This window comes from Bos indicus x Bos taurus, chromosome 8 (assembly GCF_003369695.1).
Source record: "Bos indicus x Bos taurus breed Angus x Brahman F1 hybrid chromosome 8, Bos_hybrid_MaternalHap_v2.0, whole genome shotgun sequence".
Lineage (NCBI taxonomy): Eukaryota > Metazoa > Chordata > Mammalia > Artiodactyla > Bovidae > Bos > Bos indicus x Bos taurus.
In genome coordinates, this window is record NC_040083.1 from 103245098 (window position 1) to 103263676 (window position 18579).

Consider the following 18579-nt stretch of genomic DNA (forward strand, 5'->3'; position numbering starts at 1 on the left):
CTGGAACCAGCAGACTCAGGTGGCCTTGACTTATCCACCTCTGTTCCCCAGATGTCCAAGAAGGATTATGGTCCCGATGGCACGTGATAGGGGAGGTGGTCTATGCTGGATTGCTGGCCACGGACAAAGATCATGTGCCAGGCTTGGAATTCTGGAACCGTTGGCACGGGAGAGGCCCTGGGAGTCGGCTCATCTACCACCCTCCCAAATTAGGGGGGAGATGGGGGACCCTGAATCCCATGGTGGGGTTGGTACTTGCTGGCAGACCGGGTGAGGCAGGCCAGGACCGAGACTCTCCTCCCTACCCCCACCACCTCTCCCTGCACCACTCCGTGGCTGGCTGGGGCAGAGGCTTGGAGATGGTAGGCCTGGTAAGATGGTGGATGCCTGGACCCCATGAAGGGACACACGCAGGCCCGCCTTGCCGTGGGGCTTGTGGCAGGTCCCTTCCGATCCTCGGTGCCCTTGAGTGTTAGATGGTTGTTACTTCCTCCCTTGGCTGTAGGGACAAATGCAGGAAATGCCCGCCGGCTCCTGGCCTGGCTTCTCGCAGTGCAGTGCCCCACCACCAGCCCAGTTGCTCGGCTGTGTCCGACTCTTTGCGACTCTGGGGACTGCGGCACGCCAGTCCTCCCTGTCCATCACCAGCTCCCGGGATGGTTATTCTCATGGAACTTTACAAAGGAAGGGGGGCCAGTTATGAACCCAGCCCTTAGGGACTCAGCACACATGGGGTGCCACTGGGAGTGCCTTTCAAAGTGACTTCCAGGCTCCCCGGTCTCCTTCTGGAGAAGACTCTTAACACTCCAGGGGCTCGTCTCCACGGATCATCGGTTGGGCCCAGTCTGGCCCAGACCCACCTCTCAAGGCCCTCAAGGGCCCGAAGCCCTGCTAACCCCGAGTGCTTCTGTCCCCACAGACAACTTCAGGTACACGTGTGACATCTGTGGGAAGAAGTACAAGTACTACAGCTGCTTCCAGGAGCACCGAGATCTGCATGCAGTGGATGGTGAGTCAGGCCCCTCACCCCTGGGAGCGGAGTCGTGCAAACAGACCTCTCTCCCGGGCTCTCACCAGGCCCCTGCCCCACCCTCAGCTTCCCCTCCCTCCCCAACCCAGAGACGGTCAGGCCGCAGACAGACCGCAAGCGAGTGAGCGGAGTGGCCAGCTTGAGAGGATTCTGGACGAGGGAAGGTCCCCATCATGCTCCCTCTGTATATACTTCTGATTAGGGTAACCCAAGTGAAATTGCCGTTTTTGTAGGTCAAAAATCAGTCGAATATCAGCAGTTTTATATCAGTTCGTTTTACGATTTCATGTTGAGTATTCACATGCTCTGGTGAAATTAAACCAATTTTTTAAAATGAATGATGATATTTTAGCATCTTAGATTATAGAGTTAGAAATTAGAACGATAAATTTAGGTAATTTATTTTTGGAATCTTAAGAATCCTGGAAATAGGGTCTTCGCCTGGGAAAGGATCCTGGAAGGTTCCCTCTCCAGTCCCACACCCCCAGCCGGAGTCAAGCCCTGACATCCAGACCCTATCCCTATAGCCACTGGCCCACCCGTCCTCTCTCCTCCTCTTTCTCTTCCCGTCCCCTTATCCCTTCTTTTTCTGCTGCCCTGGCCCCTCCAGTGAATGGCCGAGATCTAAAAACAGGCCAGCCAGAAAGCATCTTCCTGCCCTGGGGTAGTCCCAGCCCATGGGGAGGGTCCCAGCCCCATGGGGAGAATGAGGAACAGAAGGACGTGCCCTCTTGGGGCCCCTGGCTGTCTGGGGCATCCACAATGGTTAAGGCAGGCTCGTGGGACCTAGGCCGGGGGCATTGGGCAGAGGCAGGGACTAACAGGGCTCCTGTTTGCTTCTTTTCTTCTGCGGCTGCTGCCTCCCGCCCGGGCGCAGTGTTTAGTGTGGAAGGGGCCCCTGAGAATCGGGCAGGTAAGTCCTCGGTGGCAGCCCACCTCCCTGTCCCCAGCTGAGCTCCAAGACCTGGTTACCAGGGTGCTAAGGGCCATGTGTTCTCCCACAGACCCCTTCGACCAAGGTGTCGTGGCCACTGACGAGGTGAAGGAGGAGCCCCCGGAACCATTCCAGAAAATCGGGCCAAGTATGCAGGCCTCTCTCGGGCCGGGGCTGGGTGGGGAGACAGGCAGGGGGTGGCCGCGGGCAGCAGGGCAGGTCCCACTCCTGGAAGGGGTAGTGTTGGGAATCCTGCAGCAACTGGCTCTGGCCAGTGAGCCGCTGGCCTCCTTGTACCTCACTTTGCCCACCTGTCAAATGGGTCAGTCACTCTTAGGACTTTAGTTTTTGAGAAGCAGCAGGACAGCACAGGGTCCAGGTCAGAGCAGTGAAGGTAGCACAGGCTTGGTGGCTGGTCTGTTAGCCATCCGGAGCCCTGGCTCCTCACCTGTGGAGTAAGGGGGACACTTTGCCGCAGGTTTGTTGGGGGATTAAATGAGATCATGGCTGTAAATCACCTATTCATTAGCACAGTGCCTGGTACATAGTAGTGCTCAGAAAATACTGTTGTTATTTTTGTCGAGTGGGTTTATTAGCCAGTGAAGCTATCCAGGGGAGCCACATGCGGACACTCTAGTCCTCACCCCAGTAAACCCCTGGGGGGCAGGAGCCATTCACTTGACCTACCTGTTAGCAACACATGTGTTGAGTGTCGTAGGGACACAGCAGTGAGCAGGATAGATGCGGCCGTGTTTTGGGTAATTTACACGGTGGGGACAGGAGGCAGGCATTCAGTCAATAAGCAAGTAGTTACAACATTAGAAGCGTGGGGAGCAGCAAGGCCAGGAGGTGACTGACCAGCCTTAGGAATCCAGGAGGCTTCCGTGTGGGGCTGAGAGTGGGGACGAGCCCCTGCACCCCATGTGAAGGCAGGAGAACTGCACTTGTCCCAGAAACTGAAAGCCAGGTTGGGTCTGAGTTCAGATCTTAACAGAGCCTTGGAAACCAGAAGGCAGTTAGACTTCATCCCGAGGGGACTGAGCCAGCGTTCACCCAGTGGAGAAGGGACTTGATCAGACTGGCATTTTAGGAAGGTATTTTGGCTGCTGCAGGGAGTATGGATTGGGGTGGGGCGCGGGGGCGGGGTTTTCACAAGTGAGACTGGTCCAGCCCTTCAGGATTTTGCGTACTTGCTCCTTCCTCTCTGTTTCCCAGGCCTCTCTTACTACTCAGCGAGAGGAGACCTCCGCTGGCGCTGCTTGTGGCAGTGAGGATTAAGGCAGCTTGTAAAAATATACACACATACATAGATTGAAGGGATGAGGAAGTTTAGCAAAGGAGAATCAAGGAAGCTGGGACAGCGAAGCCAGAGACAAGTCTCAGAGGGTGGGGCCAGGTCCTGGCCCTGGGAAAGTGCTGGATGGACCTCTGAAGAAGGACCTTCCTCCTTCCTCTCCTTTTCTTTACCTCTTAAAACACTCAGGGAACTGGAGATGTGATAGCATCTGTAAAGGGGTTCCATGGTGCCTGTCGTGTGCATGGTAAACATCTGATAAACAGTGACGTTAGTATTCTTGAAGAAAATTATGAGATCCCTCACACTGGAACTGTTGGGAGTTAGACTGTGGGAAAACCCAGATGTAAATCAGACATGCCCCATGACAGACATTCGTAGACCAGGACAGGACAGGGGCATTGGGATCTCTGACCCTCCCCTCCCACTGCTCCAGTTCCATCTAACAGCAGCCCCAGCACAGTACCCCCACTTCATCTGTAGCATCATAATTAGGAAGATTGAGTGTAGACTACATAAGCTGTAGAATCACACAAGCCCAGGTTTGAACGCTGACATCCCCAATTTACTAGCTGCTTACCCACTTTGAAAGTGGCTCAGTTGTGTCTGACTCTTTGTGAACCCATGGACTATAGAGTCCATGGAATTCTCTAGGCTAGAATACTGGAGTGGGTAGCCTTTCCCTTCTCCAGGGGATCTTCCCAACCCAGGGATCGAATCCAGGTCTCTCACATTGCAGGCGGATTCTTTACCAGCTGAGCCACCAGGGAAGCTCAGGAATATTGGAGTCGGTAGCCTATCCCTTGTCCAGCAGTTCTTCCCAACCCAGGAATCGAACTGGGGTCTCCCAGATTCTGCCTGCAATGGGGGACACCTGGGTTCGATCCCTGGGTTAGATCCCTGGGATCAAAGGGAAGATCCCCTGGAGAAGGGAAAGGCTACCCACTCCAGTATTCTGGCCTGGAGCATTCCATGCACCATATAGTCCATGGGGGTCACAAAGAGTCAGACACGACTGAGCAACTTCCACTTTCTTTTACTCCTTCTCAGTGTCCTTTGACTCACGTGTAAGTGGGAACAAGAACATCTGTCTCAGAACTTCCCTGTGGTCCGGTGGTTAAGACTTCATGTTCCAGTGCTCGGGGCGCCATAGTTTAGTCTCTGGCAGGGAGCTATCCCACATGCCTCAGAACCAAGACATTAAACAGAAGCAATGTTGTAACACATTCAGTAAAGACTTTTTTAAAAAAAGAACATCTATTTCTTCTTCAGTGCTGTTGGAGGATGCCCACATCAGGTGTCTAACCCAGCGCCTGGATCATGTTCCGGGCTTAACAAATGAGTGATGTTGCCGAGAGACAGTCGAGAGTTTAGAGCCATCCCAGAGATGAACCCCAGCTCTACACTTAATGCCTGCGTGACATCCTGCGAGTTTTATAATCTCTCTAATCACAGTAGTGACAGTAAAACTCACCTCTCAGGATTGTTGTGCTGATTAGATGAGATTATATTTGTAAAGGAATTAGCATAGTCCTTGACATTGACATGGAAAGCATTAAGTACGTGGTACCTGTTAATTACCCAGAAAGGTACAGAGCAAGCTGAAACTTGTTCTTTGTGTCAGTATCCACATCTGACAGCCAGTTGCTGGGACCTGGGAGGAATTATCACAAATTATATGGAAGAGAAGTACATTGAGAAAACTGAACTGACTTTGGCTCCCAGCTTGACGCTGTGGAACTGAGATGTCTGTGTAAGAGTTACAACTCATGGGCTGCCTTGAGAGATAAGAATCCTGCTTCTTGGGCTTCTGCCACTTTTTGTAGGCTGGCTGATGCTACAGAACCATGATGGTGATGAGCCACAGAATAAGGGGAGCTGGTAGACCTACAGTGCCCTGTGGAGAGACTGGTTCTCGTGGGTAGAGCTCTGTAGGTTAAGAGAAGAGGAGAAGCAGCAGCAGCAGTGCGTGCTGGGAAATACACCTTCCACATCCATGTCAGCTGTGCAAATCAGAGAGCTAGGTACTCGACGAGCAGGAAGCCAGAGCCAGAACAGAGCAGAGGAGTCCTGCCAGAAAGACGGAGCTGGTCTAAGAGGCCCCCTGTGTGTCAGCTTGCTCTTCAGCTGCAGATCTGAAAACTGCTCCCTTGGTGATGGTCTGCCATGATAATGGGATGATCAAGGACAATTCATTCAAGTCTGTTGAGACAGAGTATATCTGGATTTAGACGTTACTTGATTTTTATACCTAGATAAGGAAGCGTCCAGTCCCAAAGAAAGGCAGTGCCAACGAATGTTCAAACTATCGCACAGTCACACTCATCTCACACGCTAGCAAAGTAATGCTCAAAATTCTTCAAGCCAGGCTTCAACAGTACATGAACCAAGAGCTTCCAGATGTTCAAGCTGGATTTAGAAAAGGTAGAGGAACCAGACATCAAATTGCCAACATCCATTGGATCGTCGAAAAAGCAAGAGAGTTCCAGAAAAACATCTATTTCTGCTTTAGAAACTATGTCAAAGCCTTTGTGTGTATCACAACAAACTGTGGAAAATTCTTTAAGAGATGGGAATACCAGACCACCTGACCTGCCTCCTGAGAAATCTGTATGCAGGTCAAGAAGCAACAGTTAGAACTGGACATGGAACAACAGACTGGTTCCAAATCAGGAAAGGAGCACGTCAAGACTGTTGTCAGTATTGTCACCCTGCTTATTTAACTTCTATGCAGAGTACATCATGCAAAATGCCAGGCTGGATGAAGCACAAGCTGGAATCAAGATTGCCAGGAGAAATAACAACAACCTCAGATATGCAGATGACACCACCCTTATGGCAGAAAACAAAGAAGAGCTAAAGAGCCTCTTGATGAAAGTGAAAAAGTTGGCTTAAAACTCAACATTCAAAAAATGAAGATCATGGCATCTGGTCCCATCACTTCATGGTAAATAGATGGGGAAACAATGCAAACAGTGAGAAACTTTATTTGGGGGGGGGGCTCCAAAATCACTGCAGATGGTGACTGCACCCATAAAAATTAAAAGATACTTGTTTCTTGGAAGAAAAGCTATGACCAACCTAGACAGCATGTTAAAAAAGAGACATTACTTTGCCAACAAAGGTCTGTCAAGTCAAGGCTATGGTTTTTCCAGTAGTCATGTTTGGATGTGAGAGTTGGACTATACAGAAAGCTGAGTGCTGAAGAATTGATGCTTTTGAACTGTGGTGTTAAGTCCCTTGGACTGCAAGGAGATCCAACCAGTCCATCCTAAAGGAAATCAGTCCTGAATATTCATTGGAGGGACTGATGCTGAAGCTGAAACTTCAATACTTTGGCCACCTGATGTGAAGAACTGACTCATTTGAAAAGACCCTGATGCTGGGAAAGCTTGAAGGCCGGAGGAGAAGGGGACGAGAGAGGATGAGATGGTTGGATGGCATCACTGACTCGATGGACATGAGTAAGCTCCAGGAGTTGGTGATGGACAGGGAAGCCTGGCGTGCTGCAGTCCATGGGGTTGCAAAGAGTCAGACACCACTGAGTGACTGAACTGAAGGAAGAGTGACTTAAAAAGTTTTTGGTTTTTGTTTTTAAAAAAAAAAACTTGGGAATTATGAAAATTCTGCATGACGAGAAAAGGAATTTAGGAGACCTAGAGGAAGAGTATGCCTCTGAAAGTGATACCAGCGAGCCCGGGAGGAAATCCTACTGGACAGCCACAGTTGAGTATGAGAAAATATGACCTTAGTTCAGTCTGGTTGCCATAACAAACTACCCCAGACCGGCCTACATAATAGAAATTTATTTTTTTTCACAGTTCTGGAGGCTGAAATCTGAAATCAGGGTGAGAGTATGGTTGGGTTCTGGTCCAAGGACCCTCTTTCTGGCTACACTCTCACATGGTGAGAAGAAAAAGAGAGCAAGCTCTCTGGTGTCTCTTGTTAGAAAGATACTAATTCCATCATGAAGGACCCCCTCACCCCCACCCCCTGCCTCCATCCTCATGACCTCATCTAAACCCAATTACTTCCCAAAGGCCCCATCTCCAAATAGCATTGCATTGACATCTATTTTGGAGATAGGGCATCAGCCTCTAAATAAGGGGGCGGGGGGCGGGGGGCGGGGGGCGGCAGGAAACAGTTCAGTCCATAACATGACCTGCGTGAGAAAAGAAGCTGCATCATGGAAAAGCAACAAGATGAAAAGGCAAAGAGAGAGGAGTGAGATGAGAAGAATGGGAGAGATAAAGGAAACAGAAGAACAGAATTGGTATGTAATTAAAGCCTTCATTATAGATAGTAAAGAGCAGAATTGGTCTGCAGAGACAGAATTAATGATGTGAAGGACAAACTTGAACAGATGAGCATCGTAAGAGGAAAACATGATAAATACAGAGAATAGGGAACCTGTTCCAGATCATTGGTGTTCCTCTACCAGTGGGCCGGAAGCAATACGCCAAAGACTCAATAGAAGAAACAATTGCTCAGCTAAAGGAAGACCTACGTATGCAGATTCAAAGGCTTGTCATATGTCAGGGAGTCAATATAAAATACCATAACTAAAAGATATTAGTGACTCCTTATGAATGCAGGCACCTGGAGATAAAAAAGCAAGTTATTTTCAAGTGACTCAGTGACTCCAAGGCGGATTTGCCTTGGATTTCCCTACAGTACTAAATACTGAAGTATCATGGGGTATGTTCTAAAGGGGAAAGGTTGCAATCTTAAAAATTTTATATCTAGACAAATTTTTATTTATGTGTAAAGAAAAAAGCAAGGGCTCAAAATCAGGCTGTTTCTCCTGTGAACCCATCTTCAAAAAAAATTACTTGAAGATATACTCCAATGAACTGACTGGTTGAATAGATTTAAGGGCTCAATTATGAGGCATTAATTCATAGTCCCATCACTTCATGGCAAATAGATGGGGAAACAGTGGACACAGTGGCTGACTTTATTTTTCTGGGCTCCAAAATCACTGCAGATGGTGATTGCAGCCATGAAATTAAAAGATGCTTACTCCTTTGAAGGAAAGTTATGACCAACCTAGACAGCAAATTAAAAAGCAGAGACATGACTTTGTCAACAAAGATCCATCTAGTCAAGGCTATGGTTTTTCCAGTGGTCGTGTATGGATGTAAGAGTTGGACTATAACGAAAGCTGAGTGCTGAAGAATTGATGCTCTTGAACTGTGGTGTTGGAGAAGACTCTTGAGAGTCCCTTGGACTGCAAGGAGATCCAACCAGTCCATCCTAAAGGAGATCAGTCCTGGGTGTTCATTGGAAAGACTGATGTTGAAGCTGAAACTCCAATACTTTGGCCACCTGATACGAAGAGCTGACTCATTTGAAATGAGTCAACCTGATGCTGGCAAAGATTGAGGACAGGAGGAGAAGGGGACGACAGAGGATGAGATGGTTGGATGGCATCACTGACTCGATGGACGTGAGTTTGAGTGAACTCCGGGAGTTGGTGATGGACAGGGAGGCCTGGCATGCTGCGATTCATGGGGTTGCAAAGAGTCAGACACGACTGAGCTACTGAACTGAACTGAATTCACAGTACAGGAGGACTTGCGGTGAATACCAAACCCAGGTAAACTAGAAGTAAGTTTAAAATGTTGCAAATCTGATTATAAAATTAAATGAGGAAGACAGAGATTATTCTAAAATATTAAGAATGAACTTTCAAACCCGAGAAGGAACCAGTGAGGGATACGATGAAGTCGGTTAAGCCAGTCCTCATAGTGAGGTCCCCAGACCAGCAGCATCAGCATGTCCTGGAGGCCTGTTAGAAATGTTAACTCAGGCCCGACACCAGACCTGCGAAATCAGAATCTCCAAGGTGGGGCTCAGAAATCTGTTGTAACAGCTTTTCTGCTGCTGCTGCTGCTGGTAAGTCGCTTCAGTCGTGTCCGACTCTGTGCGACCCCATAGACGGCAGCCCACCAGGCTCCCCCGTCCTTGGGATTCTCCAGACAAGAACACTGGAGCGGGTTGCCATTTCCTTCTCCAATGCATGAAAGTGAAAAGTGAAAGTGAAGTCGCTCAGTCATGTCTGACTCTTAGCGACCCCATGGACTGCAGCCCACCAGGCTCCTCTGTCCATGGGATTTTCCAGGCAAGAGTACTGGAGTGGGGTGCCATTGCCTTCTCCGAACAGCTTTTCTAGATGATTCTTATTCAGGCTAAAGTTTGAGAGGTACTGACTTGAACTGTCTTTCTCAATGGTAAGAGATATAAAAATAGCACATCTTGCCTGAATATAAAAATTAGAGAAATGTATCTTTTCTCTAAAAGCAAATGAGACCATCTAAAAGCAATGGAGAATATTGGAAAATGATGGAATACCAGAGAATAATGGAAAGGCAAAGAAAAGGGTTCATACATCAAACAACCAAAAGCTAAGGGAATAAACCAGGAAAAAAAAAAATCATAAAACCAAGTCAATAATAGCAATGAAAGCAGATGTCATAATTTCCTTTATTAGAAGACAGAGATTCTCTGGTTAATTTAAAGTAATCCATGGAAGTCCAGTCGTTAAGATTCGATGCTTTCACTGCTAGGGCCTGGTCTCAATCCCTGGTCAGAGAACTAAGATCCTGCAAGCCACATGGTGCAATCAAAAAAAAACCCCAACATCCAGTTGTTACTAGTGTATTAGAGACATAACTAGTTAATTCCTTATTTTTTACACTTCTCTTTCCCAGGGAGCACTTCCCTACTGTCTTAACTAAACTGAATTCCCTGCTAGCGTTTCCATAGCACTGTTCTCCTTAAGAACACCTGTTGTGCTTCAAATTTTAAATTTGTTTGTGTCATTATTTGTATTTCCTTTCTCTATTTCTAGACTGTCATGACTGTTTTTGCTCAACATTTTGTACCAGCATTTAGCAGAATACATGTTTGATAAATGAAAGTACAAAAAATTTTAGGATAATGGCTTTAGACACATGTGAACAAGTAGCAGGAAGAATCTAACACAGTCATTATCAACAATTAATAATACTAATGTGAATACCAGGCAAACTAACAAAACAATGTAATTAAAAGTTAGAGCAGTAGTTCTTAACTTTCCCATACTTGAGGATTCTCTGTAGGACCTGTTAAAACAGTTTGCCGGATCCCATACCTAGGATTTTTCTTTTAGAAAATCAAAAAGTCCCAAGGATTTGCATTCCTAACAGGTTCTCAGGTGATGCTGAGGGACCACCATCATTTGAGAAGCAGTGTTAGAAAATAGAGCTTCCCCCGTGGCTCAACGGAGAAGGCGATGGCACCCCACTCCAGTACTCTTGCCTGGAAAATCCCATGGACAGAGGAGCCTGGAAGGCTGCAGTTCATGGGGTCGCTAGGAGTCGGACACGACTGAGCGACTTCACTGTCACCTTTCACTGTCATGCATTGGAGAAGGAAATGGCAACCCGCTCCAGTGTTCTTGCCTGGAGAATCCCAGGGACGGGGGAGCCTGGTGGGCTGCCATCTATGGGGTTGCACAGAGTCGGACACGACTGAAGCGACTTAGCAGCAGCAGTGTGGCTCAAAGGTAAAGAATCCACCTGCCAAGGCGGGGACTCAGGTTCAATCCCTGGGTCGGGAAGATCCCCTGGAGAAGGAAATGGCAACCCACTCCAGTATTCTTGCCTGGGAAATCCCATGGACAGAGGAGCCTGGTGGGCTACAGTCCATTAGGTCACGAAAGAGTCGGACATGACTTAGTGACTAAGCAGCAGCAGCAGTGTTAGAAAATTGTGTGATATTAATAAAGGATCCGGTTCACAGTGGAGGTTTTGATCTTATGAGCCTGTCTGCATCAAACAACATTATATCTAATATACAAAATAATTTTAGAAACACAATCAAATGGAAAAATTGATCACAACACTTAGTCTTTGACAGAGCGAGAAGAGAAACAAGATTATATAGAGTCTGAATAAGACAATTAATAACAGTTGATCTAACAACTTAAAAGCCTACAAAGAGCAAATAATATATCTTTCCCAGTGTTGGTGATTCAGTTACAAAAATTATTTAGCTACTAAAATTTTTAAAGCTTCTGTATGCCAAGAAAAAAATGTAAACAGACTAAGAAACCAATGAAGAAAAAATACATGTAACTTATAGAACAAAATGTTGATGTCCTTAATCTATAGAGTTCTTAGCGATTTTAACAAGGTAAACATGCCTATAGAAACATTGACTGTAAATTCAAATAGGAAAGCCAAAGAAGAAAAACCGTAGTTCATTAATCCTGAAAAATAGCTTCCTGAGAACTCAGAGAAATGGAAAATAAAATCAGCAGTGCAATATATTTCTCCCTCTCAGGCACACTAAGAAGATGATAGTACTTAACTCTGGAAACAGTCATTTTCATATTTTTCTTATGGGGATGAAAATTGACCCAACCTTTCAATAAGTAGTTGGTGCTTTGGTGATCAAAAGCCTTAAAAACACACACCCTTAATTTATCCTGAAGAAGTATTGTGCACAGATTATGAGGGATAATCTTTATTTTGCAGTGATGTGCAAAAATAATGAGCAGATATGCAAAAATTTCTACGAGGATGGAGATCGCAGCATTTTTTTTATAAGGAAGGAATTTTGAAACAATCTCAGTGTCCTCTGGCTTAGGAGACTGGCTCAGCAAATTTCAAAGTCCAGTGGGAACCAGGCAGCCAATAAATGTAATGGAGATCAATGCTTATTGATTTGAGCAAGATGTCCACAAAATATTGTCCATTGAATGTGCCAGGTTACCAAGAGCATATAGATCAGGGCCGGTTAATTCAAGGCCCGTAGAAGACTGACGGCTGATGTCACTGAGAGATGAGATGGGAGTGAGAGGCCGGATCTAGGGCAAGTGGCCAGGTGAACGCTCCACCCCATGGGGTACCTGCTACTTTGGGGGATTATAGATGATTGAAGTTTCTCTTATATTTAAAATTTTGTATTTGTATTTATCAGTATTTTATAATTTTCCCCCAGTGAACAATATTACATCAGAAATTTTTAAGAAGAAAGAAGTTAGGCAGTGCCAAAAGAGAGGTAAAGATGAAGTCCGGTGGGACCCGAGAGGAAGAGGTGACCCCTTCTGCCAGGGGGTGGGGGGTGTTTGGGGGCAGGGAACGTCCTGGAGATGAGGGGGCCCAGGTGTGGCTGTTGCAGAGGGCAAGGCTTGAACAGGGGGTGATGAAGAGGTTAGCACTGGAGGACAGTCAGTTCACCACACATTTCCTGAGCACCGGGGTCTGGGGGTGGAGCAATGGAGGAGGACAGCGTGTGCCAGGTACTGTTCTAAGCATGTGACACACAAATTTAATCCTCACAGCAACCCTATAAGGTGGGCCTATTGTTATCCCCATTTTGCAGATAGGAAAACTGAGGCTCAGAGAGGTTAAGAGATTTGCCTAAAGTTGCACAGCTTGAAATAGAGGAATTGGGATTTGAACCCAGGCAGTCTGACTCAAAGGGGCTGCTGATTCTACCTGGTGGTCCCAGAATGAGGAGTCTGGGGGGAGGGAGCACACTGCTGCTTCTGGATGGGAACCAGGCACCCATTCCCACACTTCTCTCTTCTTGGACAGAAACCGGCAATTACACCTGTGAATTCTGCGGAAAACAGTACAAGTACTACACGCCCTACCAGGAGCACGTGGCCTTACACGCCCCCATCAGTGAGTACCTTCTCTGCTTGGGGGAGGGGCGAGCCAGCCACAGGCTGAGGCTCTGGAGTTTTGCCAGGGGAGGGCGAAAGCAAGGATCAACTTGTGCTGGTGGGCCAGTCTCTCGGTATCCGGGTCCGACCTGGAGCCACCTGCCTGCAGGAGCTGGAAAAGTCCCACCCTTAAGCTAGGAAAGCCTGAGACCTCTCCCGAAGGTCTCAGAGGCCTGGGGCCCACGGGGATCTGGGCTGCGGAAGGGTGGGCATCACTTGCCCGAGTCCTCAGGGGCCTTGTCCTCACCTCGTGTGTGTTGTTCAGTTGCTAAGTCGTGTCCGACTCTCTGCACCCCATGAACTGCAGCACGCGGGCTTCCCTGTCCTTCACTTTCTCCCGGAGTTTGCTCACACTCATGTCCCTTGAGTCAGTGATGCCATCTTCTAAGCACCGGCACATCATGTGGTTCCTGAGTCCCCACCCCTGAAGCCAGCACCTTCAGTCTGAACCAATGCAGGGCCTAAATGCAGGCTAGAGCATGGTTGGCCAGATGAGACAGCTTTGTCCTTGGAGGTAGGAAGGGTGTGAAGTCAGAAGGAGTGCCAGGCCAGGCCTCAGAAGCCCCGGGTATCAGTTCCAGTGGGGTCACAGGCTTGTGTGTGGCCTTGGGCAGGCCCCATCCTGCCTCTGGCCCCCAATCCCCACCTCCTCCCCTGGCCTGGAAGAGAAAGTGTTCTAAGGACCCCTACCACAGGGACATCCTGGCTTTCCATTCCGATTTGCCAGCTTCCTTACTGGGTGTCAGAGGTGCTATATCCTTAGATCCCTAAGTAGATGAGCCCTCAGTTCTCAACCAGAGTCCTGATAGGGTGGGGCTTAACCAGAATTGCAGGGCAGTAGGGGGGAATGTTTACGAGGTCTTTGGGAGTATCTCTGCTTTTGTTTGTCCCAACAGAGCTGTGGGGATCTCCCTCCACAGTCAGTGGGTGGAAAGATTTCAGGAAGGGGGAGGGATTGTGCAAGGTCATCAGGGTTCAAGGTGTCCACAGTGTGGGAGGCCCGACCCTCCTTGAGCCCTGATATTGGCACAGGCACGTGACCCCTTGAGGGCCTTCAGGTGGGCAGGGAGAGGTGTTCAGAGCCCCTGAAGGTGGTGGAGCCAGCTTCCCTAAGATTCTTGTCTTGCTTGGCCCCTGACTGCTGCGTGACCTTTGAGTCTGTCACTTCCCTTCTCTGCGCTCAAGTTTCCCTGCTGTGGGAGCTCTCAAGGTCTCTTCAGCCCAGGAGCCTGGGTTCAAGTCATCTCTTCCTTAGGGAGACCCTCAGGCAGGCGTCTGCAGTGGCCCAACTAGAGGAACATGTCCCACCACCCGGGCTAAGGATGTGTGGGTTGCCTGGCAAGGTCCTGCGAGTGGGGGAGAGAGGACCCAGTTTCCGCTTGATGGGCACTGACCCATCCATTTTGCCCATTTGTGTTGCTGCTGCTGAGACATCAGGGCTGTGGCTTGAGCGCCACCACTCAGAGCCTTCTGAGGTCCCCGCTTTCCATGGGCGGGGAAAGGGGCCGCTGTCCACGGATGCCTGCTTACCTGCGCTCTCCTGGGCGCACTTACAATTACTCACCCAAAGTGCACTTACGGTGCTGGTAGTTACAAAGCCAGTCTGCCCCTTGGGTGTCAGCCTTTGGAGGACCCTGTTTCTTCTCTTTCCCCCAAATGACTCTTGGAACAAGTTGAATAAGATCATGGAGTTAATAAGAAGAAGGACTTGGCTTTGAGCCCTGACAAGCAACCTCCAGGCCCATACTTGTAACTAGGAAGTTCCTCTGCATCACGTGTCGGGTGGTACGATGGGAATGGGTACTTCATCTGTTCCCTGATTCTTTTCCCCCGAACATCCAGGTACTTCTCTCCTGAAGGGCTGTCCTCTCTTTCTCCGTTCCTCATTTTGTTGTTCTGTCCATTGTGGACTCTCTCTGTCTTTCTGCATCTGTTTGTTGAATGCATCTCTTTATTGCTGAAGTCCAGAGACTCTAGGATCATCTGTGTTTAAAATACAGAGTGAGAGATTTAGGCTAAATGCAACAGAGGACTAATTCTTAAATCTGACCAAGAAGTAGCCCCTCCAGTGGCCTTTGGATCTAGTGATTTGTATGTCCATAGGTTCTGTGTGGAATTGGAGGCTGTACTTGATGGCTTCATCAAGGGTAACCAGGGCCAGGCCTTGAGAGCCCCTGGGTCTGGTGAGGGCATCCAGAGGGATGTTGGCTGACTGTGGGTGGAAGAAGATTCATACATGTTGTTATATCAGTTCTTTTTTTTTTTACTTCTTAGCAATATTCTGTTGTATGAAAATACCAGTTTGTTTAGCCATTTGTTTGTTCATTTGAGTTGTTTCCAGCTTTGGACAATTACAAATAAAGCTGCTATGGAAATGCTTGTACCAGGCTTTCCGTGGACATATGTGTTCATTTCTCTTGGATAAATTCCAGTGAGTAGAATTGACAGGTCATAGGGGAGAGCGTGTTTACCTTTTTAAAAACTGACAAACCATTTCCCAAGATGGCTATAGCACCTTACACTCCCACCAGCCGTGGATGGGAGTTCCACTTGCTACGAATTCTTGCCAACATTCGGTGGTAGGAAGCAATTTAATTCGAGCTAGTCTGGTGAGTGTGTAGTGGTATTTCACCATGGTGTTAATTTGTGTTTTCTTGATGACTAATGATGTTGAGCGCTTTTTCATTTGCGTGTTGGCCATTTGTATATTTTACTTTGGGAACCGTTGCAGTCTTTTGACCATTTTTTTGGTTGGGTTGTTTTTATTGTTAAATTATGCCAGTTCTTTTTTTTTTTTTTTACCATGCCACACACTCCATGGCATGTGGGATCTTAGTTCCACTGAGGGATTGAACCCATGCCCCCTACATTGGAAGCTGGAAGTCTTAACTATTGGACCAGCAAGGAGGTCCCTAGGAGTTCTTTATATATTCTAGATCCAGGTTCTTTACCACATATATATATATGTATATTTTGTTGTTCCGTCACTCAGTCGTGTCTGACTCTGTGTCCCATGGACTGCAGTATGCCAGGCTTCCCTGCCCTTCACCATCTCCTGGAACTTGCTCAAACTCATGTTGATTGAGTCAGTGATGCCATCCAACCATCTCGTCCTCTGTCATCTCCTTCTCCTCCCGCCTTCAATCTTTCCCAGCATCAGGGTCTTTTGTAATGAATTGGCTCTTTGCATCAGGTGACCAAAGTATTGGAAATTCAGCTTGAGCTTCAGTCCTTCCAGTGAATATTCAGGGTTGATTTCTTTTAGGATTGACTCATTTGATCTCCTTGCAGTCCAAGGGACTCTCAAGACTCTCCTTCAACACCACAGTTCAAAAGCATTGGTTCTTTGGCTCTCAGCCTTTATGTTCCAGCTCTCACATCCATACATGACCACTGGAAAAGCTGAAGCTTTGAGTATATATACATAATGAACATTTGCTGTTAGTCTTTGGTGTGACTGTTGATTTTCATTCAGTGTCTTTTGATGAGCAGCTGTTTTTCATTTTTAATGATCTAATTTATCAATTTTTTATGACCAGTGTTTTCTCAGTTCTGCTCAGGATATCCTTGTCTACCTTGGTAGTGAAGATATTCTCCTTTATTATATTTTAGAAGCTTTCTACTATCAACTTCTGCATTTTAGTCTCTGATCCATTTCAAGTTAATTTTTGTGAATGATGAGAGATATGATTTGAGATTCACTTTGTACCATATGGATATCTGGTTGTTTCAACACCATTTGTTGAAAAGAGTGTCCTTTATATATTACATAACATTGGGACCTTTGTTGAAAATCAGTTTAATACATGAGTAAGTGTGAGTTTATTTCTGTTCCATTGAGCTGTTTGGCTGTGTTTATGCCAACATGGTCTTATTTACTCTAAGTCTTAGATCAGGTGCTTCCAGTTTTTCAACTTTGTGTATTTTTAAGAAACAAGGAACTTTGCCTTGCAATATAAATATTAGTCTTCTAGCCAATTGCTACAACAAAATTACCTCTTGGATTTTGTTTAGGATTATGCTGAATCTGTGGACCAATCTGGGGAGAATAGACCTCATAATATTCGATCTTCCAGTTCATGAACATAGTGTGTCTCTGCATTGGTTTAGGTCTGTTTAAATTTCTCTTAGCAATAATTTATATTTTCAGAGTAGAGGTCTTGCACATATTTCATTAAGTTATATCTAAGTTTTTTATGGTTTTTTCTATGCTACTGTGGTTTTTTTTATTTTCAGTTTTGTTGCTATTACATACAATTAATTTCTATATATTGAATTTGTATCCTACAATTTTGTTAACTTTGCCTACTAGTTCTGTTAGCTTTTTTGTAAATTTCTTGAAATTTTTCTTGTACATACTCATGTCATCTACTAATAAAGACTGCTGTACATCTTTTTTTCTAATCTGTATTCCTTTTATTATTCTTTCCTATTATGCTGATTAGGACCTTCCAGTTAGCTGTTGAATAAATGAAATGAGTGTATGTCTTTGCCTGGTTCCTAATCATAGGGTTCAGGTTTTCATCATTGAATCTGATCATTTTCATCATTAAGCACTGTATTAGCTGAAATAGGTTTTCATAGATACCTCTTTATCTGTTAAGAAAGTTACCTTCTATTTCTAGTTTATGAAAGTTTTTGTCATAAATTGGTGTTACGTGTTTTTTCTACATCTGTTGAGCTGATTCTATGATTCTTATTTTTTATTCTGATAATGTGGTCAATTACATGGATTGATTTTTTTTTAAGTTATCATGCCTTTTCTTTATTAAAATACATTGATTATCAGAAAACCATGGAATGAACTAAAAAACATTACAGAATTGGAATGCTGCTTCTCCAGAAGAATGACTTCTGTTTTTAAGCTTCTTTTTCTTGGAAAGGCATCTAAACTACTCTGAGACCTAGGATAGTTTGTAGAGTTAGTCTGTTATCAAGCATGTGTTTTCTGATTACTTCTATCTAAAATTCCCTAGGGTTGTACCTGGCTTTTACTGTCATTGCCAACACTGACCCTTCAACGGTGGGAAACTGCAGTTCTAGGATTAGGAGAGTGCCCCAGATTCAGTCACTGGTCCATTAATCATGGTCATAATCAAGAAAGTAAATATTTCTGGTGTTTTGAAGATACCAGAGGTGTTAATATGTCATCATCCAATAAAGTACCTTATTTAAAGGAAGTAATTTGTTCTGTGTACGCGTCCATGAAACCATCACCACAGTCAAGATGGTGGACATGCCCATCACCCCCGGAAGTTCCCTCGTGTCCTCTTATATAGCCCCTCACTCACCTCTTCTCTCTTTCCGGCAAGCACTGCGCTGCTTCCGCCCATCACCCCCGGAAGTTCCCTCGTGCCCTCTTATAGCCCCTCACTCACCTCTTCTGTCTTTCCAGGCAAGCAGTGCGCTGCTTCCGCCCATCACCCCCGGAAGTTCCCTCGTGCCCTCTTATAGCCCCTCACTCACCTCTTCTGTCTTTCCAGGCAAGCAGTGCGCTGCTTCCGCCCATCACCCCCGGAAGTTCCCTCGTGCCCTCTTATAGCCCCTCACTCACCTCTTCTGTCTTTCCAGGCAAGCACTGCGCTGCTTCCGCCCATCACCCC

General features: G+C 46.5%; 1 protein-coding gene across 12 annotated transcripts in view; it reads left to right on the forward strand.

Annotated features, from left to right (window-relative positions):
* The window catches only part of ZNF618 (zinc finger protein 618), a 205327-nt gene that overhangs the window by 146804 nt on the left and 39944 nt on the right, over positions 1-18579 (forward strand). For 8 of the 12 annotated variants that reach the window (XM_027550586.1, XM_027550583.1, XM_027550584.1 and 5 more), the window contains exons 6-10: positions 920-1009; positions 1908-1943; positions 2035-2112; positions 12247-12306; positions 12846-12935. In XM_027550586.1, coding sequence (XP_027406387.1) covers positions 920-1009; positions 1908-1943; positions 2035-2112; positions 12247-12306; positions 12846-12935 — 354 coding nt within the window. The remainder of the gene's footprint in view (positions 1-919; positions 1010-1907; positions 1944-2034; positions 2113-12246; positions 12307-12845; positions 12936-18579) is intronic. The other 4 variants (XM_027550588.1, XM_027550589.1, XM_027550590.1 and 1 more) reach the window with 2 other exon arrangements.